A 27,996-nucleotide genomic window follows, 5' to 3' on the forward strand; every position below is an offset into this window, starting at 1 on the left:
ATACATAAACTCAAGACCCTGGCACAGTACAGTATGTGTACCTGCAAGCCCCTCCACTTCATACGTGTGATGTGGTGAGAAGGACAAAGTGATCAAGGTTTTACTGCTTCTGGACATTAAGGTGGAGAGGGAATATTATTTGCACAAATGATTTAAAAGGTAAGAAAAAATATCTATGAGTCTTTATTTATAATGGAATCAATTGGTGCTTAATGTATGAATCTACATCTGTACTGTACATATCAGGGTTGGAAATTAAAAAAAGATTGCTATTAAGATTATATTTATGTATTCAGACATGCATTAGGGTTATACAACGATATACATTTTATGACATGCATAAGTGATCAAGTCCTAAAAACTGCAAAAAAAAAGTTGCTTGAGGAGATGTCATTAAAGGTATCAGTATTAGCAGCATGAAACACTATGATTGGAGAAAACATTGTGTAAAAGGAAGAAGATTTAAAAAGTAACATCCACATCACATCTTTTTTTCCCTCTCAGCCCAGATTTGATGTTTAATATAAAGCTTTTCTGTTAAATGTGCATGACATAATGCAGGTGATTGTGAATGCAAACGTCGAGATGTGAGCTTTACCTGCTAATCTACTTCTTTACATTTAGTTGTTATGAAACTTCAAGAGGGTAACAAGAAGTAAAGAAACAAATATTTCTATTAAGCTTCAGCTCAGCTAAAAGACATAGACAATCATGTTTACATACTCTCTGTCAAGATCTTTAAAGATACACCATAATTTTGTTTTCCACTGAACAATACGAGAAACAAATGTGATAATGCCAAAATAGTAAAACATGTAAAGTGTAACAGAAGTACAATAAGAGAAGAATGATGAATTCACATTACTGTTATATCAATGGTCAATCAATCAATCAATCTTTATTTGTCAATTTATAACAAATGGTAGCTCAAGACGCTTTACAAAAGAGCAGATAAAAGACCCATACTCTTTTGTCTTACAATTGGTAACAATAGCCAACATGGCTCATACCAGACCAAGTAATACTATAGCAGCTAAGGCCCAACGTGTACTAAACTGAAAACAGTTAGTTATGAATTGATCTTTTTCTTTGTTCTAAGAAACATGCATGCATTTTTTTAATGTTACATATATAGAATCACTCCCTCTTGTGTCATATATCGTCATGGATGTTGGACGAAGGTATTGAGAACAGTTGCAGCAGAAATCTGTTCAACAAGCGTTGGTTGGTTTTTGCCTGTTCAAAGGAAGTTTCAACTCGCCCCAATGTTGGATCCCTGTAAATAACATAACAAAGAGTAAGGTATAGATCCGCACTTTTTTGGTAAGATATCTTGAGATAACATTTGTTATGAATTGGGGTTATAAAAAAAAAGGATTAATTGATTAATTTAAGATCTTTGTTGATTTAAAGAACTTGATGGTATCTTACATCCTCTTCATGATCAATAATGTCCACAGTCGGAATTGCTCGCTGTGCTATGACTTTTTTTTAATACCATTAATGTCTTTTAGCAAAAAAATAGAGATCTTAAGCTATTTAAAGCTACTGTGTTTATGCTTCCAAAACTTGAGATTCAAGTACCCCCCAGTGGCAGAACTGATACACAGCCGTGTATTCTACTACCCCATCCAACAAATCATGAAAACATGTGACACTGAGATACATTCACAGAAAAAATGTCATACACACCGGTTAGTTTTGAATTTGAGTTGAACTCAAAGTCCTGTTGAACTTGAGTTTTTGCTGCTTTAAATCAGGGGTTCGCAACCATATATATATATTTTTTTTTATTGAAGGGTGTTTTAATTTAAAACAGAAACAGGCAATGGGAAAAAAATAGGAAGGAAGTATACATACATACACATGTGCCGTATATATATACTTATATACTCGTATATACTGTATAGTCTAGGTTCTCAACTGGTATCCTCAGGACCCTCTACCAACTCTTTTATTTTAAAACATTTTTTAACCAATCATATTTATTCATTGAAATGTGTGCAGTTTGGACGTCAGCCGGTAAAAACCATTCAACCGAAATAAACTCCAGAACAATTCAAACATGTTTAAAAAAAGAAAAGATTCATTTTGGGCTTTATTTGATAGGACAGTAAGAAATCAGAGAGAGAGGGGAAGACATGCGGGAAAGGAGACACCAGTGGGACTTGAACCTGGGCCGCCCACTTGTAGGCCATCCCTCACAGACTTTTAATACATTTGCGACCCACTGAAAACGGCTCTGCTGCCCACTTTTGGGTCCAGACCCACCAGTTGAGAACCACTGCTTTAGATTTTTTTTAAAAAGCCCAATATATTAACTGTAGAAAAATGTCCCAAAACATTGTCATTAATTATATTTTTGAGAAATATTACCTGACTTTATTTGTAAGGGTCAAATACAAAGAAATAATGCTTCTTATGTTTTTTTTTTGTAAATCTTTTCTTTTCTTTTTTTTAGAGAGAGTGGCTGTTGTTATTTCATTTGCATGTACTGCACTTTTCCCTTACTGATGTTGTTTCCTCCTCTTTAGATCCTTGCTTGTGTTGTACTTGTACCTACTCTCTGATGTTTGTCGCTTTGGATATAAGCGCATGCTAAATAGAATAGAATAACATGAAATAGCTCATGTCAGCCTGTGTCTCTTTTCTGAGTCTATACACGTCTTTATAGGTTCAATCCACCTGTGTGACCGCTGGCTAAATATTTAATGTCATCTCTTGCAGCTATGAGTGGAACCTGAGTTTTCTGTAGTGATTGGCCTTCACACTGTAAGTCCCTTTTGTAGGAAGCAAAGTCATATTCATCAAGTGAACAAAGGGCTACGCCCTCTCCATACAGCTTCAGGTGAACACTGTAAATCAAAAGCATGCTTGATTCTAAAGAGACCTGTCCTAAGGAGGAATGGCTACAAAGGATGAAATATGACCACACAAAATGAAAAAAAATAATTTGTTCAAAAGGGCTGCAGGTACTTCCTGAGGGTATAACAACATTCTAGGAGAATGCATGAACATCTAACTTATGCTGAGTTTTAGCCTTTCATATTTGACACAGTAGCCCATGAGTTTTTCCCTGTGGATCTATACCCTCTACTTTCTAGAAGAAAAAAATGTGTGTGTCTCTTTTTTAAACAGCTAGCGTTGGATGGATAATCTAAATACTGCCCAGACTGCCAGTTCAGGTGGAGGCACAGGAGGAGTTGGTAAAGGTGAGATTTGTATTAACTTTTTGCTTTACTTTTTCTAAAATGTCAAATCGGTGCATGATACCTTTAAACAAGCAGTAAAAGGTGATGAAATGTCAATGATATACAGTGACAAGGCTGTACAGTCCAAGTTTGGTGAAAACATTTAAAGGATAAAGATAACATGGTTTGAAAAGGCGTAAATCAGTGTACATGAGTAATGTTTGTTGTGATTGATTATTTTTCTCTTTCATTCTCTTTTCATCACAAAATCAGTAACTACTACAAGACTGACATCACAAAGTAAGTTGTGCCTTTAATCACTTCAGAGTCAGATCTATAGATCACCCCACTGTGCAGTCCTCCTTAAGGCCATTGAACTCTAGAGCATATTTAGCTTATTGTTAAGATAACATGCTGCTAGTTTCAGGTACATATTAACCTCGTTGTCTCATTTACCTCTACACATTAAAGGTAATGGGCAGATTTCACCAGAATGCAAAACAAATGTCAAAATGTTCATGAAGACTGCCACAGTGTTACTGCTATGTTGTTCTGCCCAAACAAGTAGATGTTGTTAAAATGCTATAGCAACTGTCTCTAGTGTTTATGATAAGCTAAGCTAACATGCTCATTGTTTTTATCATTTGTGTTCACTTGTGTCTCACAGCTTTTATCATCATTTTTGCTTGCACATTAGCTGCCACATTAAAATGTATATTACTGTCTTTACTCCCAGCTTGTTCTGCTGTAAAGCTGCCAAGTGGCCAAATACAATTTTTATGCCTCTTTTAAATTTATGTTTGTGAAATAAGAGAACAATAGTGATATGCTAACATAACAATTAGCCACTGCATAAAAAAAACCCTGCAAGATCGAGTTATATTTACTTTTTTCTGCTTGTTGTTTTGGTTTTCCAGCGCTTACAGATTTAGTTTATTCTAACAGCTCTTTTAAAATTCATTTATTAATCTATCAGCCAGCTAATTTCAGTGGGAAAGACTACAAAATAAACTCATAGCTTGATGGAAAGACTCAGCAGCTAGCTTGTGAAGATAGCTACTTTCTGAAGCTGATGAATCTGTTCATTTTCAAGCGATTCTTTGGACTACAATTTTAACACATTGTAATGCTGCTCTGCACTCTGGATAAGTAACATGTTTTGTTGCTTAATTAGCCAAAATGACCTTATAAGGGGATATGAATAAAAGCAGCTTTTTATGTTCCTTGTGGGCAACAAGTTGTAGAGAGAGCCACTATATGGTGCCAGAGGCTGCTTCTAAACTTGTAAGTGACAGGGGTTTTTATTAGACAAGAAAACCCATTACCCTGGGCAGCACCAGCAGCATCGCCTATATATTTGATGAATGTCTGAAGACAACCTCGCAGAAGAAAATTGATATTTATAGAGTAGGTATAGAGTACTAAGGCATCATGTTCAGGCACATTTACCAGGCAAGCAGAGGCTTAACTTAGGAATGTTATTTGATAAAAAAAAAAAAAAAAAAAAACCTTAACAGGGGACTTTCACTATATAGGTCATATACCTACTTTGTCAGTGAAGAATAGTGGGGGAAACAGGATTTAGGTAATTACATAAAAGCCTAAAGCCTTCTCAGCCCCATCAGGCAGAATCATCTACAATGTGATGAGGACTTTGACATCATGTGCCTTTAAGAGACAAGAACATTTAGTAACACATCACTCACTTTTTACCAGTGACATGTTCTCTTTTCTTGATATTTTTGTCTTTAGGGGATCTCTCCCTGAGTTCAGGAGGGTCAGGTGGAAGAGCTGCGTCAGGAGGCTCAGGAGGCACGAGCAGCTCAGTTCTGATCACATCCAGCAGCTCCAGCACTACCACCTCCGGGGGATCTGGAGGCATCAGCATCACCACTCTAGGAGCTTCTTCTTCTGCTGTATCTTCAGCTAGAGGAAGCTCTGCAGGGGGAGGAGGAGGAGGAGGAGGAGGAGGAGGAGGAGGAGGAGGTGGTTCTGCTGCGTTGGAGGCCTCAGCAGCTGAATTTAAGGCTGCTGGAAGGGGTTCTTCTAGCATGTCCTCTGGTTTTGTGAGTGGCCGAGAGGGGAAAAGGGAAGGGGGCCTTGGTGCTGTAACAGTTTCAACAGTGACGAAGAGCAGCTACAGCACTGCTGGATCTGGGGAAGCCAAGAGAGGATCGTCCTCAGCAATCACATACTCACCTGTCCAAAAAGAGAGGAAGACCATAACTACCATGGCAGCAGCCCTGTCAGAGGTGTTCGACGGTCAGTCATAGGACACATTGGTCAATTAATTTGTGTTGTTTCAGATAGCTTTGTGGCCTGTTTCACACTGTTTGAAAAAGCATAGTGAAAGTAAACTTGAGGGGTAACGAGGCCTGTAATTTGTCACCATGTTTCAGAGAGTTCAAGCACAAATTCCTCTCCAGAGTATAAGAGAAAGGAGTATGGTAAGCTCTTCTTTCTTCTTGGATTATACTATGGTGTGAGCAGTTCTATTCAAATTGTCATGAATGATTCTTTTATTTTAATCTTTTAGTCACATCAAGTGCAATTTCAACGTCTGCCACCAGAGGGAGAACTCAGAGCAGAGGTACTGACAGCACTGACACACCACACATTGAGGGACAACACATAAGCATTTCATTGAAATACAAAAACAAAACATTGTCTATGACGATTCTTTCCATCACAGGTTAAAGATATTTACTCAACAATGTCTTCTGTGTCTTTAGAGAGTGAGATCAGAGCCCGGCTTCAGAGTGCTTCGCCTACAGCAAGCTGTGAGTACTAGATCAGCCTTTCCCAAACTCACTTTAATATACAAAATTACTCCGGGGCCCATTATAAAATAAAAGTTTTGACAACAGCTATCACTTTCAGTAAGGGTAAATTATTGGACATGACAAAATTATATTATGGCAAGATAGACACAAAAGTGTACTAAACATTATGTTCATGAATATTCATGACACACCTTACTAATCACTTAAAGGGTTCACTCATGGTAAATCATCATTATTGTGATATTTCTTTTATTTTTAAACTTGGTAGAGGGCTTTTCGCGGCCCACCTGGAGTACCCACACGGCCCACCAGGGGGCCACGGCCCACACTTTGGGAAGCACTGTACTAGAGTATTCAAGGCCACCAGCCTATGCTTTTTGCTATATTAATTTTAAGCTTTTTTAAAGTTTGGCCTTTTTTTTGTCCCCTTGAGATTTAATGGAGAGGTGACCGTATCAATAGGTAGTTTTGAGCAAAAATTTAACAAGGGGTTATCAAACACTACACTAGCACTGGCTCTAACTCCTCCCACTGTACAAAATTTAAGCCAAAATACCCCTCAGCACCGTCGCTGGCATATTCCACTGGTGACGTAATGTGGAGCCAGAGTTGTACAGCAGAAGTTTCATTTGACACCCCGCCCGATAAACTAACCAAAACACACATTTGATATAGTGAGAGAAATGGCTAAATATTAGCATGATACGAACTAACGTTAAAGACAGAAAACATGTTTGAGAAAAATGTATTTGATGTGTATTTACATTTTCTGGTTTGATCAGTGTCTCATTGGTTAACATGGAGGAGGTGGGCTTTATGACCTAACCTGCAGCCAGTTAGTACTGTGTAGGGGATATTATAAATGTTTTGGATCTTCCATTACAACAAACACTAAACAAGGTTTTTTTTCTGAGGTGTGTGTGGTTACAACTTTTCAATTATTGGCTAGCCTCCCGCACCCAAGCTTGACCCTTTGTGTCGTCTAATTTAGTGGGACAGCGATCAACAAAATGAAACTTGAATATAGGGACTGAGCCCTCATACACATTATGGAAATGTTTACTGATGTGGTCAGTAAGAAGTAAGGTCATTCTGACATAGCTTGACATCGCTGCTGGCAATTAGAAAGGTTTAATCACTTTCACATTGGCTTTACTTGTCAGACCTTAACGCCATATCTGCCTCATTGTAAAAAGTCATCATATCCTCCTTAGAATGTATTATACATGCAACACTTTGATATTTCTTTATGCCTTATACACTGTGAGTCTGTCGTAGAACATTATCATGAGTATTCATTTAGTTTGGATGAAGTGGGAGCCAAAGGTATCTGCAGACAATCCTTTCTACTGCTTGATTTCCTTTCATTCTTTCAGGGACTGAGCTGGATGATGTGAAGCGTCTTTTGAGAGGAACCAGCCCAAGCCCCCCCCGGTCCCGCAACAACACCCTACCCATCCCCAAGAAAGCCAGCGTGGAGACCAGGACCATGTCCGAGAGCTCCAGTGCAGGTTCAACCACTCAAACCAAGTGTTCACACTCATGAGATGTTTTGAATGCAAGTTAAAGTCTGAAGTTTACAGAATGATAAAATGCTGTATGATTATGAAGTGTGATACTTTGCACTACATTTTTCATCCTTTGCGTTCAATTTTTCTGTCTTCTCTTCAGACCACTACGGCAGCGTTTGGTCTGGAGGTGTGAACAGCGGCAGCTACAGTTACAACACAAACCATAACAACCTGTCCACAACCTCCACCCTTTACCAGTCAGGTAAGTCATACATAACCAACTATATGAGCTACAATAGGATATCATTGCAGATGTTTTGATGCAATTGTAACAAGAGCTTCTTATTTAAGTGTTTCAGGTCATAAATGAACAAATGGCCAATGTTTTTTTGCACATTGTGGTTTTACTGATATCATAGGAGTTTAGGTGCGCTCAGATGACATATTGACAACTTAATATCAACTTGTTGTTTTCAGAAACAATGCCATGTCTCCTTAATAACCAATGTTTTTCAATCATCTTTATTAAAACTTCAGGCAAAATAAAACTTAAAAACATAATTTGTAAAATGTTTACACCAAAATATCTAAATCCATTAAAAGCTGACATTTTTGTGGACAATTTTTGTTGAGTACTTACATTAGCTCAGTTATTTCCAACAGTTAGTTGTCACGGGACGTGTCATGTTGCGGCGGCCGCCATGACAGAGTCGCCATGACAGACATGACATGTTGTGTGTTATGTGTTATCTATCATGTTTATGCTACTGAAAGCTCCCGTTCTGTGACTGTACGTGCTGCGTTGATAATCACAAGTTATATAAACTATACTTGGATACAGTAGCTCGTTGGTGAAAATATTCTCTTACTGATGTCTTTTTCCCATGATGTCCTGACTATGCTCAGCTAGTTTGTTTTCATTGGGGATAGTGTGTGGAGTAGCAGAGAGAATCACTCCCATGATTCCCCGCCAGCCTTGAGGTCTTCTTGTTAGTTGTTGTTTTGATTAAGAGCCACCATACCGTGCGTTTAAAGAGGGGGAAATTGAGACACTATTCAGTATTCTATTCAGTAGGTAATTCCTGTAGAAATAAGAACATTGGCCATAACCTTTAGTCATCTATGCTGTTGACCTGTAGTGCGAGATGGTACGTAGGGGTGCGTTTTTATTTTCCTTGCCCATGTGTCACAGACAGTAAAATAAGTCTGTGCTCTTTTCTGACACTTATAGGAGGAGTTCAGAACAACCTGACACTCAGCTCTCACTCTATGAACGGTGGCCTGTCTCCTGGCAGCACTGGTGAGCGTCTTTCTTTCTGTCATGTTTTGACCCATTGGGATTTCACATCCTCAGCTCTGCACTAAGATCCGATAACCGTGCTGTTTTTATTCTTCCTGTCTCAGTTCCTTTCTACGGAGTTCAGAATAACCTGGCCGGTACCAGCCCTACTCTCCTCTCTCCCTCTGGAAGCAACACACAGATAGGTAGAAAAGTGAAGTAACAAATTTAATGAACACTTGCATGATGTAAAGATTTTATTGAAATCATCTGGGTCCAGTTGTTTAGTAGACTTTAATCTGGATAGGAACGATCCAGATTTGAAAATCCACTTTTTTGCTACCCATGATCAGGTGATCCAATTGAACTTTTCCTTGTTTTTAAAGAAAATTTGGATCGGATCAACATGAACCAGATGCAGACTATTAAAGATAACCAATTCTGGATTACAAGAGTCTATGTTCTTTAACTACAGGGGGCGCCAAAAACCACACAAACTGAAAGATCCTGACAGTTTCTTACAATTGAATCTTTTATGTTTGATATTAACAGCTATTTGGTGAAATATTTTACAGGGACAGAATCCTTTATGTATTTATTTACAACCCTATTGTCTACTTGATGACATGATGCTGATTTAGCAACTCAAGAAAAATTATGTTAAATATATTTTAAGTAACAACATTGTTATACAAATAAGATCATAATATTCAACAATTTGGATCAAAGTTATCCCAATTCTACTCAAAAGTTTTGAACAACAAACTCTGGAGGATCTATCTACATATTGATTCTGTAATCATTTTTTTTCTTTTTAAAAACTTGTCTTCAAGATTTGATGATATTAAAATACCTTGCAAGTATCACAAGCGATGTCATTTCAAGGGAACAAAATATTTAAGGGAATCATGCCTTGCTTTCTAAATGTGCATATATCTGTCATTTCACAGTCTATGGTGTGCAGAAAAATGCATCTGGCCCTGGAATGAGCCCAACCACAGGTGAGACTTTACATTTTAAGATATGTGTGAATGTTGAGTTTATCATTTTAACATAGTATCGAATATATAATTCTCTCCAGTTATAGGAGGTGTAGCATTGTCCCCATCATAGACTACAGATTACCATGGGGTGTCAAAACAGAGACAACGCCAAAGTGCCTTACACCTACATGTTTTCTAATAACCAGCAACGAGCAACTCCTCTTCTCAGTTCAATTTTTTTTTTTTTTTTTTTTTTTTGTACTTTATTTTTCCAAAAGTAAATCACCAATGTGAGGAAACGAAAAGACATACGTAAAGCATACTATAAAAACAAAAACAAAACAATCAAACAAACCAGTAACATCAAAACACCAGTCCAAATTCATATGTCATGGGTATGTAAACCATCCCACTTAAATAATAACCCTAATAACCCTAACCCTAACCTGCTGCCCATGGTACGACCCCCGGTTCCACAACTGGGACCGATAGCTTAGTTCATTTTAAGTAAACATGTTCTTAAAAAATTAATATTCTCTTCCAAGTTCCCAGCGTTCACAATATGTCTATATGTGATGCTATCTATAGTCCCCTCCAGCAGTCAACTCTTAGTCAGTTAAGAGTCATAGCTTAATCTGCACTCTTGTCAAAATAGGGTCACTACTGACCCCAAAGCATCAAGGTGGCAAGAGCTAAAACACCAAGTTACGGTGTCTATAGATCCATAATTCAGCGAATCTGAATTAAAAAAACACTTTCAAAGATTTATTATGTAATGTGTTTTTGGTTACTTAGCTGTTTAAAATGTCATAATCACTAAGACATTTGATCTACCTTAGCTTTTATTTTACCAACGATGTAGATGCAAATGACTATGTTTTACTGCAAACAACGCTGGGTGGTAATTTTTTAAACTGCAACACAATTTGTCGATTTTCAGTCTGAGGTCTCAGTGTCGTCGTGTTGTCTGTTTGTTGCAGTGAGACCCAGCAGTCCCGTTCATTTCGAGGTCCCGGACAAAGACTTTAAGTTTGTGCTGCTAGAGAAGGAGAACGCTCCTGTGAAGAAGGAGACGGAGCGTCTGATCATGACCAAAGACACGGTGAAGCAGTTCATGTCTGCTGCACCTGCTAGTGCTTCTGGTACTCCTAAAGATGACCACATTGCTACACTGCTCTACTTCCCCTCTGACTTACTCTTTTAGCAAAATCAAAAAAAAATTTACTCGTTTTGCAATTTCTTTTCATAATAAATGGTAAAGTATGGAATGTATTGTCTTGTAGGTACCTATTCGGAGGACTCACTGAAGCGAGAGAAACAAAAACTATCATCCAGCACAATGGAGGAGGGAACAGATGCTAAATGTACATCCATATTATCAAATTTAGATCCCACAAATGCATACATGATATCGTTTTTTTTGATCTGCATGTAATTATTTGCTTTTTTGTTATTTCATTGTTTTAAAGCTGCGTCATTAAAAGTATCCACAAAAGACAAAGCCACCTATGCAGGTAGTGGATTGCATGTTATTTTTAATTCCCATTGTTACATTTAGCATGCTTATCTTTTCTTTAAATATTAAAACATATAATAACCCATCTGGACAAAGCATGTTTGCCCCCTGAGGTCTCATTCAAACTAGGCTAAGCTAAGCAAGAAATGCCTTCTGTCTCCTGACCGTAAATTTCCTTTAAGGATACAGACATTTGAGCTCATATGTGCAATAATTTAGAAAAGTATTCAAACATCTCTTTACAATGGTAAATTGCCCCCTGTAGTGTATCTCTTGCTAAGTGAAACTTAGCCTCTCAGTATGTAGACATCAGTGTGGTATCAATCTTCCTATACAGTATATATCTCAGCAAGAAGCACAATGTAGCATAACAAATTGATCTTGCAAGATATAGAACATGTAAGTACTGATACATCTACTGAAATGAAGAAACCAAGCTCAGCAATATGCTGTTGTAGTACATGTTTGTTGTAAAAAAAAGTGAAGTCCTTATTTAGTCTCAATAATACCAATCTTTGCTGAGCTTTTTTATTTCCTTTCTTGGTCCCAACAGTTGTTGGTTTCCTTTCTTTGAGAAAAATGTTATTCTGTCTTCAAACTTGTTGTCTCTCAGAGATCCGTGAAGATAAGTCGGGCCTCGGCTTCTTATCCTGCTGCAGCTGGTGGAAGTGGCTGCTCGGCCTCCTGCTCAGCCTGCTCCTCCTCCTCGGCCTCCTCTTTGGACTCATCACTTTGAGTAATCAATCAATCAATCAATCAATCAATCAATCAATCAATCAATTTTTATTTGTATAGCGTCAACTCATAACAAGTGTTATCTCGAGACACTTTACAAGAAGCAGGTAAAATACCTTACTCTTTGTCTGTTAACATTACAAAAGAGCAGGTAAAAAGACCTTACTCATTGTTATGTTACAAAAAGCAGGTAAAAGATCTTACTTATTGTTATGTTACAAAGACCCGGCCTATCCATCATGAACACTTTAGCAAAGCAGCAAAAGTTACAGTGGTAAGAAAAAACTGCCTTATTAAAAGGCAGAAATCTTGGGCTTGATCCCCGGCTCATGATGAAACAGTCTTCACAGGCCTAGACTGCACAGAGCTTGGAAGGGGCTAGGGGGAGAGATGGGATAAGATGCAGAGGCAAACCGTCCATCAACAATCCGGTGGGGGGTGGGGGGGGGTTACATTCTTCTCTTGTGACAGAGTGTTATTTGCCTTCAATAAGGGTCATTGAATGTAACCTGCACATGCCCATCATCTCCTCTTTGTTTTCACAGGCGAGGAAGTCAAACGCCTCAAGAACCGTGTTGATGCTCTTGAAGCCATCACTGGCACCGCATCGGCCAGACACAGCCGCCTGTCAACCTCCTCTGGTGTCAACATCATCGACCCGCTGGACTCGTCGTACATTAAGAGAAGTCCTGCTGGGTCCACACTGACTCGCACCGACAACAGCATCAACCTGGAAGCTGCTGGGCAAGGAGGGGGCGCGGGAAGCGGACCAGGACCGGACAGTGCTGCCCTTCATAGAGTCGTCCAGCAGCTGGTCATGGCTGAACTCCGCTCAGATGTTGTAAGAGGTGCGGAGGAGTAACACACTGATGGATTAATACAGTTCTTAACAAACCACCTGATGCTCATATGAATGATCCATGATTTTTTTTTCTTCTTTCAGACACACTGGCATACTCACTAAAAGGGGAGAGAGGAGATCCAGGACCTAAAGGCATGTTTACAAAAACATTACTGGAAATGTAATATTATGTTGTGATCCATTCTTAACACTGGCTGTGGTTTACAGGTGATCCAGGGCAGCTTGGACACAAAGGTGAGGAACACTGAACAACAATGCTTTCATTTTTTCTGATAATCTATATTTTCCTCTCTGGCACTTACAATAAATATATTGTTTATATTTGAATCCTGTAATGTGAAAAAATTATTGTAAAATCAGACCTGTGCACTCATTTTGAAATATGTTTGGATTCACTATAGATAGTTTTCTCATTTTTAAGAAAGGACATCTTTTAGGAGGTGAAAGCATCTTGGCTATATATTGGATTATTTCTTGTGTGATGTGCTTATTTAAAGTTACCTTTTACCCAGTTTATGATATTTTGATAAGCAACAATTATGAATCTGTCTTTTTCAGGTGATAGTGGATTCCCTGGCCTGACAGGTAAGACTGAGAGCAAATATGCCTTAGTTTTAGAGTTTTCCTCCAATCATGAGTAAATAGTTCACTCTCTGTTAGTCTTATTTTCGTCTTAGAGTATTTTTGGGCTTTTATACCTTAGTTGTAAATGAGGACAGAGAGTAGAGTAGGAAACTGGTATGAGTGTGGGAGTGGGGAATCCACTTTCAGGACTAAAGCCTCTGAACATGGGGATAATTATTAATGCTATTTGCAGCCCCAACTCTGTGTCTATTGCCTAATGACATATCTTATTTTTCCAGGTCATCCGGGGCAGATGGGTCACCCAGGACTTGATGGCCCACGAGGACCAAAGGGAAGTGCAGGTGTGTGTTTACTTGAGGTCATTTCCATGTGTGAATTTATAAACACTTAAGAGATGAGAACATTGATCTCTGCTCATTTCTAAACAGGTGAATCAGGTGCTGAAGGACAACCGGGCCAGAAGGGCCGGGATGGACAGATGGGCCCCCGTGGCGAGGCTGGACCCCCAGGCTTTGGAGAGAAAGGAGACAAAGGTAAAAAAAAAATATTCCTACTTTGAATCTCAGAACAAAATTTGTAGAGATGTCCATTCTTTGATAATAAAACCTGTCATGACAGGAACTCAAGGTGAGCAGGGACGCCCTGGTCTCGCTGGACCTGTGGGACCTATGGGGCCAAAAGGTAAGGTCAAAGGTCATGATGGAGTTAAAGGTCAGATCAAATATCATTTAAAGGACTATACTAATATTTTGCTTCTTTTTTTAAACTTTATTTTATTGTGCAAGAAAAGTGCTTTACAAAAAGGTATAAATAAAACAAGACAGAATAATGCAGGGAGGTAATGACCAATGACCAGATTTAGTACAACAGAAATGACAAATAAACACAAAGACCAAGAGTATAAAAACAGCAAAAAAATGTAAAAAGGGGGAGACCCAAAAGAAGAGAAAACTTAAGTAAGTAAAAATGTATATAGCCTGAGTAAATGAGTGATCAGCGGGAGGTACCTGGGAAATTAAAAAGTGAACACACATGTCATCTCATGATAGATGAAATGCTGACATAATCAAAAGTGTTGCTCTTATAGGTCCAGTCAGATATTGCCAGAAGTGGCAGTTGGCTGCAATTCATAATCTTACTGGTAAAGACACTCAATCTTACACACTGATCCATCAAAATAAAGTGTCCCCCAAGAGAATTGCTTGTGATGCAGTGAATACAAACCATTGACAGGTTGGGAAAAATCTTAGTCTATTCAAATTGTTCAGATTTTAAGTCTAAGGTGCTGCATACATAAAGCATTGTCAATAATGCAATAATGAACAGCTGACGTTTGTTTTTCCCAAGGTGCCATGGGAGAGCAGGGGGCCTCAGGAAGCCCTGGTAAAGAATCTATTAGTTTTCATTTTCTCTTATTTGGTCCTGATTGGCAGCCATGTTTTAAATCAGCTTTATTCATCTGCAGGTGCTCCTGGTATAAAGGGTTTCCACGGAGAACCAGGACCTCCTGGAGCAAAAGGTTCCTAATATGCTTTATCCTGTTTTTATTTTCATGATCCATATTAACTAGATAACAGGGATGTTGACAGGCACATGACAGTACCACAATCGATAGAAACAATAAGGTTTTATAAACCTCTTTAGTGCTTTGATGTTTATTTTGTTTTTGCAGGTGATCAAGGAACAGCAGGGCTTCCAGGAGCCAAAGGAGACCTGGGAGAGAGGGGGCAACGTGGATCTGCAGGTGTGTCCCAGATAGACCTGCACGTGATGAATTATAACACAGCTCACATCACAGCAGATATTAACATGTCCCAAAACTTATTTCCCAAATGTTCTATTCATATAGAACAGCAGACAGAGAAAGTTGTTTTTATGTGCAGTGTTCATAAAACTTCATAGAACAAATGAAGTAACTTTGTAATGATGCACACTTGATCAGAGCAACTCTCTCTCTCTCTCTCCAAATCTTTGCTGTTACAATCTTGTTCTGGTATGACCAGTATTTAGTATTTAGTAACATCTGAAAGTAACTGTTGTGTATCTTTTTAATATTTAAGAAAAGAAAAACACACTAAACAAGAATAACTTTAAAATGATAAACTATCAAACTGTGTAACATTCTCAAATGTGGATTATCATAATCATGTTTAAAGAACTATCAACATACATATTAATTCAAAGCCCTTCTTTACTGCTTAACATTTTTTTTTTTTTTAAATATTTTACAAACAACTACCCCGGTTCTTGTTATGACCCCGACATTTAGCAACAAAAAACTTGAACACAGATGATTACTTTCCCCTTTAGCTTTTGGAGGTAAAATGTTTGTACGATTATGATTGTGATTTGGTTTCAACACATGAATCTTTGAGACAAATATTATCAAAGAACCTCAAACAATCGATGTTGTTAAAAATAATGCATGATTCTGCATTTGAATTAAAGAGTAGGTAATGGGTAAAAAAAGGGTTAAAAATACATTTGATCGGGGAAAGGTCTATCATTTTTTTAAATTATTGGTTTATGATTAAAGGTGAACCAGGACAACCTGGGCCACAAGGACGTGCTGGACCAAAGGGACCTGAAGGAGTTGGTGGTGAGTTCAAGAGCTTCAAAATAATTCTAAGACATAGATGTCAAGACTGAGAGGGATTTAATGAGGACTGCATCTAATCTCCAGACAGCTAAGTTTATTCTAACAGCGCCCTAAAACGGTTTCACAGTCGTATAAATGCTGCAGTGCTGTAAACGCTGTTGATGAGTGGTTGTCCTTTATAAAGGCAAGACATAATAAATAAGCTACAGAGGAAGTTCAATTGTATGAGCAGATAGGCTGCCACACTTACAGATTTTTATGTACCGAGGTAAGAAAATACAACCCCCCCTGTAATGGAACAGCCATCATGTCATAAGGGGAGATCTAAAAACTGGATTGCTGTCAAAGTTTCAGTAGGAATTGTCGTGTAAAATAGAAACTCATAAATTGCAGGTGAAGCAGGTTCGATGGGACCCCCTGGTGTGAGAGGACCACCAGGAACTCCTGGAGATGCTGGGCCCCAAGGTACCACAACACTATCAATTTATGGTATCATACATAATAAACTGAAAACTTGTGTTTGTCAAGTCTGTCCTAGGGAATTTGGCTTGACTATTTCAAATTGATTGCATTTAAAAAGAAAAAATCCTGCACACTACTATTGCTAAACATCACCAATTTCTTTAAGAAAAATCAAGTGTGTCTAATCATTTGGTGATGGTTAGCAAGAGTAGTGTGCAGGATTATTTCTTTTCAAGTGATAGTTTGTCGTCCTACGCAGCTACTCCATAACATAGTTGGGTGTGCGTGAAATGTGATAATCTTTCCAATGCCACACCATGACATTGTTTTTATTCGTCTCCAGGAATTCCCGGACTCCAAGGACCCCCAGGTTTGAATACATTTACTGAAATAAGTTTTATTCTTATACAGATTTGATTTTCTATATATCAATACTTGTTTTGATCCATTAACACAGGCATTGCTGGAAATCCAGGACAGCCTGGTGCTCAAGGTAAAGCTTCATTGCCTCCCTGAAAAGTTCAATGGAAAGTGGTACTGGTCACAAGAATTACAGGGTCTAAAGAGTAATCTGCGTTAACACATTTTCTCAGTTAGTACCTCAATGCAACAGAAGTTTGTTTGTATTACTTATGAATAAAACATTCATTACCTTATTTTGGTTGTATTGCACCGTGGGATGGAGAGAAACGCAATTTCGATTCCACTGTATGTCTGGCATATTTTGAAATTGACAATAAAATTGACTTTGACTTTGACATCATAAATGCACTGTATGATTACAGAAACACAAAATTCCTCCCTTCTTAAGAGCTGATTAATCAAATTGCCCCATTTAGTTTTTGGTCTCACAGATAAATTGGAGGGTAGTAGTAGCCGATCATCACCTGAGTACGTTGGTTGGCTTTGCATGGGGAATCTGTTGGTCGTTTGAACCAAGCCACAGTTTCTGTCCGAATCAAAGTAATGGAACAACTCATCAATCGACTAACATTGAAAGCTCTTGAGCCAGCTCTTAGCTTAAATGGAAACTTAACATCCACACATTATAGCGGGCGCATAATAAAGTAAATAACTAGTTTTGCAAATGGGAGCAAATCAAGTGATATAAGGTTTATACTTTAAATTAGGCGTTCACCTCAGAGCCTTTTCATTTTTGTCAAAGGGAAACATTGATTTGTAATGTAAAGGTTTTTAATGCAATCTCATATAATACTGTCTTTAAGGTGAACCAGGATTACCTGGTAAAATCATATCTCCAAGTAAGCACTACCTACACTTTCAGTTCAAATAAAATATGAAGAATATGAATACTATGAGTATTTTTCCTCTATGTCCATCTTGTAAAGTGGATTTTTTTTCTTTACTTGTTTCAAGTTGGCTCTGATGCTGTGGTTATCCCCGGACTCCCTGGGCCTGCTGGGCCTCCAGGTCCTTCTGGAAGCCCTGGTCTCTCTGGTCCCATTGGCCCTGCTGGTGTTCCTGGACAACCTGGTAAGTTAAAACACCTTGAATAACTCCAAGCATCTTGCACGGATCATCTGATACATGTTTGGATTGTTATTACACTTTAAACTGATTTTTTTTCTGATGTAACACATTATTACTCAGGTCCTAAGGGAGAACAAGGCGAGAAAGGTGATAAAGGAGAACAAGGGGAGAAGGGAGGTCAAGGAAAACCTGGTGAACCTGTTGTCAGTGAGAAACTGACAGAAACCCAAACAGACAGTGAGTACTTGTCTTTTCTTAACATGCTACTTCTTTAATTTCCTGGTGGTATTTAAACACATCACTGTAATTTACAGTTATAGACACAGCTACATACGCTATATTTCCATTTCTAACAGGACTTTCCTCAGGGGCTGGACAGCCCGGCCCACCAGGACCTCCAGGGCCTCCTGGAGAACCTGGTCCACAAGGTCCCGCTGGTCTGTCGAGAGGCTTTTATAAAATATCAAGTGAATTTCCAAACAGTTTGGACAAGTTTATATGATTATTAAAATGTTGCTTCAATTCTGGTTCAGGTGTGTCTAAACAAGGTCCTCCGGGGCGGAGAGGTCCTCAAGGGGAGCCAGGTAAACAAGTACCATCCATTAGAGACAAAATGATAGATACATACATCATCAGCATAAAGAATGATTCCAGCAGTATCAGAAAAAAAGAGTGATACTTTTCTCTCTAATATTAAAATTATTTAAAATGATGTTGCTCTCCTCACAGGTGTTGGTGTACCTGGACCTCCAGGTGTGAAAGGAGAACCTGGCAGCTTCATTCCTACATCAGGTTAGTGACATAAATCCAATGTAAGATTGATTGTAGTACTATTGGGACCAGAGCAAGAGCACATGTCATATTTAGCCTTTGCATGTTTGATGCAGTCTTTCCTGGTTTATGTCTTAGATACCTTCTTCGCTGGACCACCAGGACCTCCAGGACCCCAAGGCCCACAGGGTTCATCTGGTAGGTCTGAGAAATGTGATGCTGTTGAAAACTTTCAAACTATTCAGCCCTGTTTGTATGCCAGTCAGAGTAGGTGCAATGTTATGGCAAAATTGTATGGTTAAAATTCTGGCATTTGTGATGCAGGGCTTGTCATTAACAAAATATGAACAGCTACTGGTCAAGAATATTTCTTCAAAACTTTTTAGAACCTCTGAATTCACAGATTTTTTTCCCTTGCCGTGTCAATCATTGCCCTTAGGTGTAAGAGGATCACAAGGACACCAAGGTGAGGAAACTGCAATCAATGCCATCACCGTTTTGATTGGAAACTAGTCTTGTACATAAATGTTGCTCTAGCTTAGTGTAATAATGATTGTTTCAGGTGAACCAGGTCAACCGGGTCTTCCAGGCAATCCAGGCGAAAGAAGTGTTGGTAAGTAAAGAACATTGAGATTCATTGAGATCGAATTTTACATACAATATATAGTTTAAAGAATCTATGGGGGTCCAAGAATCTCTATCTGTTGGCCCTGCCTTGTAGACAATGAGTTTGAATTTTAGAGGTGTTTATACAGCGGCTGGCAGAAGGTGTTTACCTGTTTTCACATAAAGTTGGTACACTACTCTTGGTCTCTAACTCTTCCATTCTTTATCCATCTATAGCTTGTTAAAAAGAAAATGAATTGGGTGATTAAAAAAAACTCATATCACAAGGTCAACTCACTGGAAATGTTTCCAAATCTTTAAATCATACCTAGCAGCTTTATTCGGCAGGTGTTCCTAAACCCCCAGATTTCTGGCGCTATTAAAGGGTCAATAAATAAACCCCATGCTTCTTAAACAGATGTTAAGTCTATGTTTTGGTATTCATGTCAGGTTTCCCGGGTCAGCCTGGACCTATTGGCCCTCAAGGTCCACCAGGCCCAGGGAGTCCAGCGGGGCCTCAAGGACCTAAAGGTAAACTCGACCAAATGCTCTGAGTAACCCTCTTCAAACTCTTCCTTACAGACGTCTTTCCTAAACCTCCCCTTATTTGGATGTGTCATTAATAAGGGTTTAACTAAAGTGGATAGCTGTACACAAACTCTCTCTGTCCATTACATCTACAGTATATTTCTTTTTCAACAAATTTCCTTTATTCAGAAGACAGCTAGCCTTTGAGTCTCTCACAATGTTCCTTGCAGGTGATGTAGGAGCCCCAGGAGTCCCTGGAGTATCAACTGGTAAGACTACTCATTTGAATTGTAGGAATCATTTTCACTCATAACGTGCTTTCAAAAAGTCTACAGAGTCAAAAGCAAGAAGTAGCTGACACATTCTCCGAGACACCAGTAAATCATGCAAACATGTTCTAAAGACAGATTTTTTAATAATTCCTTGAGCAACTTTTGAGCTTTAATGATTGCTCTTGGAAAGAGAGTTGGAGACTTAGAAATATTCATTATACAAATAGCACACATACAGTATATTTGCCAAACTGGAATGTTGATTCTAATGTGGACAGAACACTCTTATAAAAGCAATGGCATTGTTAGTTTGCAATGGCATCTTGGTAAAAAGCCCCTGCATCAAGTCCATACAAATGTGCTGTTTAGTCAAATGTTACTGCTATGATGAAAAAATCAATGTTGTTATTTATTTGAGAAAATATTGTTCAAAAATTGTCATTTCAGTCATTCATACATGACATGACATCCAATCAGAGAAATGTGTTTTGTTGAACAAGGTGGCTCATACAGTCCTGGCCCCCCAGGCCTACCTGGACCACCTGGTGCACCTGGAAGGGATGGAAGTGGGTCTGGATCTACTGATGTGGGACGATATATTGCAGAATACTTACAGAGTAATCTATTGTTTATTTACTTTGCATTAAATACAGACAGATGAAACAAGCAATTCAATCAAGTGAACTGTTTGAGACAAATGTCTCTTGACATGCAGGTGGTAACATCAGGGAATACCTGGCTGGACCCCCTGGGCCCCCAGGTCCTCCAGGGCCCCCAGGGGGCGGGTCGATTGATGATATGGCCAACCGAGTTATTTCCTACATCCAGGGTGAGATTTACTCATGTTTTGTATATTAATACACAGCATGTCTGTATCTGAATCTTTACTTATTACTAACATTGGTGAAACCTGCTCATAACATTTTCCTGTCCAGGTTCAGGTCGAGGATATGATAGGACTCCTGGCCCTCCTGGTCCTCCTGGTCCACCTGGATCTGTCTCTATTAATGACATCATCAACCTATTACAACGTAAGTCAGGAGGTTAAAATTACAACATTTTCGGAAAGATGGTTATTTAACAACAAGCTTTGTTGTCGATTATTTTAATTCTGCCAAACTGATGACTTGATTTCTTCATAAATCTTGCAGTGTGTTTGTTTTTTACATGGTTCTACAGCTGAGCCTGTGAGACTCTCCTATATGTGTCAATTGTTTGTGTCCAGGAGAGGACGTGAGGAGATATGTAGCAGGCACTCCCGGTCCACCAGGACCACCAGGAGCACCAGGAGCACCAGGCTCAGGCCATGGTGGCTACATTATCAACACCCAGGAGGTGGCTGAACGTGTTTTCAGTCTGATGAATGGTTAGTGTCATTGATGGACCCTAAGGTGTCTGAATAACAAAGCTCTTCTTTTTGAGAACATAAGCATGATTGACTGATGGTCCTATCTTTCCCCAGAGAGGGGGCATGTAGGTGCCTCTGGACCCCCAGGACCTCCTGGATCACCGGGTATTCCTGGAAACTTGATAGGGGGTAAAATAAATCATTTTAAAAAACATAGTGAGGGGGTAATAGTATTTATGTTTTTAGTTTTTATACCAAACGTATATAGGACCAACATTATTCTTAAACCTACAGATTTTCTCTTTGTCCCCAACTAGCTGGTTATCAAGGGCCTCCTGGTGCCCCAGGTATCCCTGGTCCACATGGTCCACCTGGACCAGCAGGACCACCTGGCCCACCAGGATATGGGAATCATATCAGTGCAGATATTCGAGACTACTTACAAAGTGAGTCTACACAATGGCTTCATAAATTTTTTAGGGTTTATGCAGAACATGTTGTTAGACTTCAAATCTTTTCTATTTTCTTCTTAAAGGTGTTTCCTACAGAGGCCCACCAGGCCCTCCAGGTCCCCCTAGACAAGAGGATCGCCCTCATCCAATCCATGGAGTGGTTTCCTATGCTGAGCATGCTGGCAGAGAGATGCTTAAAGCAGAACGACAGGAATACATAAAGAGTATGTTTAAAGGAATATGAAACATCATACACCTTTACAAACATGTCTCTATAATAATCTGTCTGGGTTGTGACTCATTGTCATAAAAAGTTGCAGGGTTTTCTGAAGTCTTAAAATGTGGATTTTTTCATCAGGTGATGGCTTGGCAGGAGCTATGTTTGGACTTCCTGGTCCGCCAGGCCCTCCTGGACCCCCAGGACACAAGGGTGACCCTGGTGTGCCTGGGAGCAGACTCTTGAACCTAGACTCTGGAGACTACTCCAATATGGCTGCCAAAGTTACTGATTACATCAAATGTACGTAGGTGCACTGGAGGATGTTTGTCATGACAGCAACACTAATAAAAATTGTCTTCACTCTGAATCTTGCTTTCATAATAATGTAGTCTACATCTTACCTGACTGACATCTACTGTCCTTCAGCTCACGGTCTGCTCAGGGATGTTCTGAGAGACTCTGAACATGTTATTCAAGGACCTCCAGGACCTCCTGGACATCCAGGAGTGCCAGGACACAGTCAATTGGTCAGCTACGGAGAAAACATTGTAGATGTGGTGGAATATATCAAATGTAAGTATTATTAGCTTATTAGTCACACTTTTTTATAATTCAAGGCCAAGAACCCCATGATAGGCAGTATCTTTGTAAATTCAAACAATAATGTCTCACTTCAGCCATACTTTAAAAAAGAAAGATAAAGCCTTTAGTTCTTCTTTTCAAACACCCTACTAATAAGGGTTAAGTGACTCCACTTAAAATTTGTTCCACTCTGACAATTTTAATTATTTTCCTAAGGTTGAATGTAGCAAAAGAGCTTAAACTGGCATCACAAAGTGTTCTCTTATTCACAGCCCATGGTCTCCTGCACGAGCACAATGATCGTGACTTCCAAGGGCTGCCAGGTCCACCCGGCCCTCCTGGCCTTGATGTAGTTGAATACATCAAAGGTAAAGAAGTACAGACAAACTTAGAAAACACATGCTGCGCCAAACATAGAAACATTTATTATCTGAAAAGCAAAAGGGCTTAAGTACAAGCATGGCTAAAAAAAACATTTGAATTTGTACTCTGACAGCACATGGAGCCATTGTAGGACCGCCTGGGAGACCAGGACAGAAAGGGGACATAGGATTCCCGGGGCCAAAAGGAGAGAGAGGTACACCTATAAGGAAACTCTAAACATGGAGAATGTAATAGTTAAAATTGCATGACTTCCTGATTGATCAGTCTCTTAAAAACGTAAAAACTAAATAGTGAAAATGCAATGAAACATCAGACTGTTAATACAGCATGAAAATAGACTACAACACATTTAATAATTCATTTGATAATGACAGCTAAGTCACAAACATAGACTTTATAAAACATAGTCTCAGTGAGGTCATCCGTTGATTTCTGAATATGTGTTCCAAATGATGAAAGTTGCTATATTGGAATTGTTGACGCCGACTGAAGCAGGCAAAGAGTTGGAGTTGATGTGGGCCGAATGAATATTCTAGTTTAAACACGCTCCATCTGGATTACCTAGCTTGTCATCCAGCTAGCATATTATAAACAGGGAAAACACCATAAGCAAAGCCTACTATTTAAGGTCAGAGAAAAGATTCAGCTAAGTAAAGCCTCATAGCAAACAGCTACAACATGCCTGCCTTTCATTCAAATCAGCCAGGCCCCTTATCATTGCTTATTATGCATTACTTTTTGCCAAAATATAATGAAACTGGATGCATTAGAAAATACATCACCACTTTACAGTCTTTACAAAGAACATTAGAGCTAAAGAGACCAAATGTGTGTTTTGTTCCAGGTTATGAACATTATTATTTCTGCTGTAAAAATTGGGAATCAATTATGGACATGAACAGGATGTTTTAGTATTTTGAGCTAGCCTCAAGTGGACACTAGAGGAACTGCAGGTTTAGGCACTTCTGCGTAGGCCTCATTTTTCAACACAAGGGGATGCTGCTTGGTCACAGCTGTCATTAGAATTCAACCCATTCCAAGCTAACAATAACTTAAGCTAGCTCACAGAATTGTTAGCTGTCAGCTAGCTAAAACATTAGTTTGCTTGGAGTATGTCTTTCCTAACATGTACTATCAAAGAGTAATGTTAGTAAAGAGAAACATGAATGCTAAAATAACTGAGCTCCAATGCTCCAAATGCCTTTGGAGTTGTCAAACATTAACATCATTATAAAGTATAAGCCAAAATTTGGATTTCAAGGCAATAGCTGACATTTCAAAGCACTGCTCTTTGTCATGACACAGGTGAGCGAGACCTTCATGGGCCTGAAGGACGCAGAGGACAAGGGGACAGAGGTTAGTTCATATTTACACAAGGGGCTGGCCCCTGTGCTTTGAATGTGAATGTAGTTTGATGAAATTATTATTTATCATGGCTCTAGATGATCAAGCTCATGTGTGCTTTATTTAAAAAAATTCAGTTTTCTGTAGTAGTAATGTCAGTCAGGGTTAACAAACCAATGACAGTGATTGAAACAAGCAGTAGCAGCATTAGCTTGCTAACTACATGATAGCCTGCACTTGTCTATAAGAAGAACTGAGTCTCTGACATATTTGCTACAAGAATGAATGATTCAGTATTCTGGAAAATAACAGAACCCACACATTATTTTTTTCAGGCGAATTCACGCTGAGGACAAAAAGAAGGAGAAGGAACATTGGTGTTTAAAATGATATCAACTATAAGAACCTTTTTTATACATATCATATTGTGTAATACAGTATATGGACTATTTTGGGTGTAAGGCAGTAACTGAACTATAAAAACACAACAAATTTCCCTCAGTTTTTTTTTTTTTGTGATTTTTCTTTTGCAAACTGTCTTTTTGAATAGAGGGATTATGTATAGTTATTGTTTAATTTGTTTACATTGTTTAAAATGGTGTCATTCAGAGAGGTGATATCTTTTATTGTATGGATTAAATCAATGTATTTCCCTTTTAGCAGGTTATTTGTTAACATTTTACATTTTGTTTCTTATGTTGCTAGTATTAAGCTGTAATAGCATTTCATTAGTGTATCACCAGGTGGAACAACAACAAAGAAAAAACAACTGTTGTACAGAAGACTTTTTTTTTATTTACAACAAAATGGAAATCTACACGACACAGGCTTTCTAAAACTACACATTTAAAAAAATGCAAAATGATTTTGATAGGGACATTTGTTTTTCAACATTCAGAATTCAATCATTAATTTGAAGAATCTAACCGACCAATACAGACGGAACTGATTTTGTGATTATAGTATTTTATGCCACCAAACCACCAATGGAAGAATAATGGCTGAAGCACAGCATGATGCTGCAGTGTGGGTGACATGTCCATAGAAATAGCTGCTGAGTCAGCTTTGTAAAAGGTGCACAGCACTCCTTCATTACACAACCAGTTCATTTATTAAATACCTCGACTATCTGGAACTCTCAAAAGCCAATAATAAAAGAAAACGAGGCGGAAAAAGGAACCAATGTCATAAATATGACCTAAACCAGTCAGGTCATTTTTTTTTATTTTTTTTATCTTGCTTGTGTTTGCAACTGCATCAAATATGACATTGCTTTCATATCATTTTAATACATCTACCTAAAAACAAATACTTCAAGGTCATGTTCCTTTTTGTGTCTTTGATAACAGATCACAGACTGTATTTTAGATGTGGATTTAGCCACTAGGTTTCAAACTAAGGCCAGTAACAAAGTGCCTTTACTAGCACTTCTTCTAATAGCCAGTAGGGGATGACGCTACTGATTGAAAAAAAGATCGTAATGTAATTAAGTCTAAAAAATCTGAACACGTTTAATCTAAATCACTACTTCCAAGTCATCCCCAAAACAGAACGATGTTCACTTAGAATGCTCAGATTTAAGGTAAAAAAAAAAAAAAGAGAGACAAGAAACAGGGTTTGTTTTATCTCTATTTAGTTGGTCACCACCAGGGCCCAATTAAAAGTTCTCCCTCAGTGTGCAGTGTTTGCTAGCCCAGTTAGCATCCAATATAATATTACAGTAAACATCTACTACGTAAATAAAAAGAAAAAACAGTTGACTGTCATTATGCCTCACTCGGGGCTCGAGTACTACGTCCACCTCTTATATACAGCCGATAATACGAATGTAATATTTCTGCAACCGTCATTATTTTCCATACAGTCATAGAAAAGGAACATTGAGTTTACGAGCTAGCATCAATTCTTTAGTTAGACTAAAGTCTTTAAAGGCAGTCATATCAGGTATATCCAGACAGCTTTTCTGAAGTGTTAAGGCTATAAGCTAGCATACTAATAAAAACAGTATTATTTCATTAAAAAAACAAAACAACAAAAGCAGGCCTACACAAGATACACCTTGTTGCAAAATATGTTATGAGAGGTCAGAGGAAGAAAAGTGTTTTTTTTTTTCTTCAGTTTTGCTGAAATGTTTCTATTTTGAATTGAAAGTGTGAAGCAGTTAAATGTAAAGAAGCTGTTGATGCCGTACATATCATGAATAAGAGTTATGATTTATTTTGAAATATTGTACAGGTAAGCAAGACGGTACATTGCCCTGAATAATAGTCCTATGGATACATGTAGCTTGTAATCATAATAAAGTGGTAAAACCTACGATATAAAAACCGGACCAACAAACCGGTAGTCTTTCTTTCTGCCACCACAGTGATTTCCTTAGTTTTCAATTTACAGTGATCCTTTGTCTCTGTATGTAAACACCAGCTCCACGCCTCGTCTTATTGTCCTCTACAATCCTTTACACCTCTGCTTGTTGCTTGATAATAGTTTAAAAGTCGTGTGCTTGGGACAGGAAGGCATTCTGAAGAAAAACCCTGAATGACAGATTCATTTCTGCAGGAACATATTCCCGCAGCTTGCTTTGAAATCATGCATTAGCCTGCTTATTCAAATGTATCACAAGTTAAAGTTAGAGCGCAAAGTGTTATCTGTTAAAAATATACTGTATCATATTGATTCTTTAACAGGAGTGTTGTTAAAAATGTCTCCATCAGAAATACATTCTATTTCAGCACCAACTCCAAGTGATATGTTTGCTCTTCATTTTAAAATCAAATCACCAACATTATGTCTTAAGTGGTATAAAGATGCCATATCTTCATTAGTGCAAAATGAGAAAAAAGAATTGAGCAGCAAATACCTGTAATCATCTTAAATTGCTTTAGACATCAAAGCCAAAAACATCAATTTCTACAGGCACTGGATTTGTTTAATGACATAAATCAATCAGTAAAAGGAGGTTTGACAGACAGACTTCACTTCAGTGGTTTTGAGGTTATAACCGTTACGCCGAATCTGCAAACATCCTACTTCATTTTCCTTAAAATGGTTGTAATAGTGTGAAAATGATGAATGATATGATAAAAAGAGCAGAAAAAAAAAGACAGAGCTTCAGACTGAGGACCAAAGTCCGGAAACAGAGATGCTTGTTATTACACCCTCCAGAAGTTCCCAGAAGGTGAGGGCAAGGCAGCGCAGGCTCGGTTCTCACTGTCGGTGTGTGTGTGTGTGTGTATGTGTGTGTGTGTGTGTGTGTGTACACACACATCCACATGCTCAGCGTATGCATGTAGACTGTGTGTTTGTGTATGTCTGTGCAGGTATAGGTAGGTTTCTCCTAGAAACCGGTGGAGTGGACAGTTGGTATGGGGTAGAACTTGGAGATGCGGCTCTGGGAGGAGGGGTTAAGGCACTCCGACTCTCCGCTCATCTTGAAGAACACTTCCTGTTCCTGCAGCTTCCTAGCAAACTCTTCCTCCAGAGCCTGAAGGA

General features: G+C 38.6%; 2 protein-coding genes across 4 annotated transcripts in view; one reads left to right on the plus strand and one right to left on the minus strand.

Moving 5' to 3' along the window:
- Nucleotides 1-26,115, plus strand: LOC132982064 (collagen alpha-1(XVII) chain-like). Of its 3 annotated transcripts, none has more exons than XM_061048313.1 (53): nt 1-159; nt 3,139-3,212; nt 4,944-5,453; nt 5,591-5,638; nt 5,728-5,781; nt 5,924-5,971; nt 7,351-7,485; nt 7,646-7,747; nt 8,717-8,785; nt 8,890-8,970; nt 9,715-9,765; nt 10,728-10,889; nt 11,031-11,111; nt 11,217-11,261; nt 11,877-11,999; nt 12,544-12,846; nt 12,942-12,992; nt 13,068-13,094; nt 13,419-13,445; nt 13,724-13,786; nt 13,874-13,978; nt 14,064-14,126; nt 14,793-14,828; nt 14,911-14,964; nt 15,118-15,189; nt 15,982-16,044; nt 16,438-16,509; nt 16,850-16,876; nt 16,964-16,999; nt 17,733-17,768; nt 17,884-18,000; nt 18,118-18,234; nt 18,354-18,434; nt 18,531-18,581; nt 18,727-18,789; nt 18,907-18,966; nt 19,208-19,234; nt 19,331-19,381; nt 19,825-19,905; nt 20,133-20,171; nt 20,675-20,791; nt 20,890-21,003; nt 21,110-21,205; nt 21,400-21,540; nt 21,637-21,687; nt 21,840-21,968; nt 22,058-22,198; nt 22,333-22,494; nt 22,621-22,767; nt 23,049-23,144; nt 23,273-23,353; nt 24,466-24,516; nt 24,840-26,115. In XM_061048313.1, the coding sequence occupies exons 2-53, from the start codon at nt 3,149-3,151 to the stop codon at nt 24,887-24,889; spliced, it is 4,671 nt and encodes a 1,556-aa protein (XP_060904296.1). In that variant the 5' UTR covers nt 1-159; nt 3,139-3,148; the 3' UTR covers nt 24,890-26,115. The 3 variants fall into 3 exon arrangements, with proteins under 3 accessions (XP_060904296.1, XP_060904313.1, XP_060904305.1); XM_061048330.1 differs by having other exon boundaries at nt 18,354-18,425; XM_061048322.1 differs by having other exon boundaries at nt 15,982-16,041; nt 16,444-16,509.
- The window catches only part of slkb (STE20-like kinase b), a 30,414-nt gene continuing 27,615 nt past the window's right edge, over nt 25,198-27,996 (minus strand). Inside the window, exon 18 of the mRNA XM_061048375.1 lies at nt 25,198-27,988. Within this exon, the coding sequence (XP_060904358.1) occupies nt 27,842-27,988 (147 nt within the window). The 3' untranslated portion in view covers nt 25,198-27,841. The remainder of the gene's footprint in view (nt 27,989-27,996) is intronic.

The sequence above is a fragment of the Labrus mixtus genome, chromosome 2 (assembly GCF_963584025.1).
Source record: "Labrus mixtus chromosome 2, fLabMix1.1, whole genome shotgun sequence".
Lineage (NCBI taxonomy): Eukaryota > Metazoa > Chordata > Actinopteri > Labriformes > Labridae > Labrus > Labrus mixtus.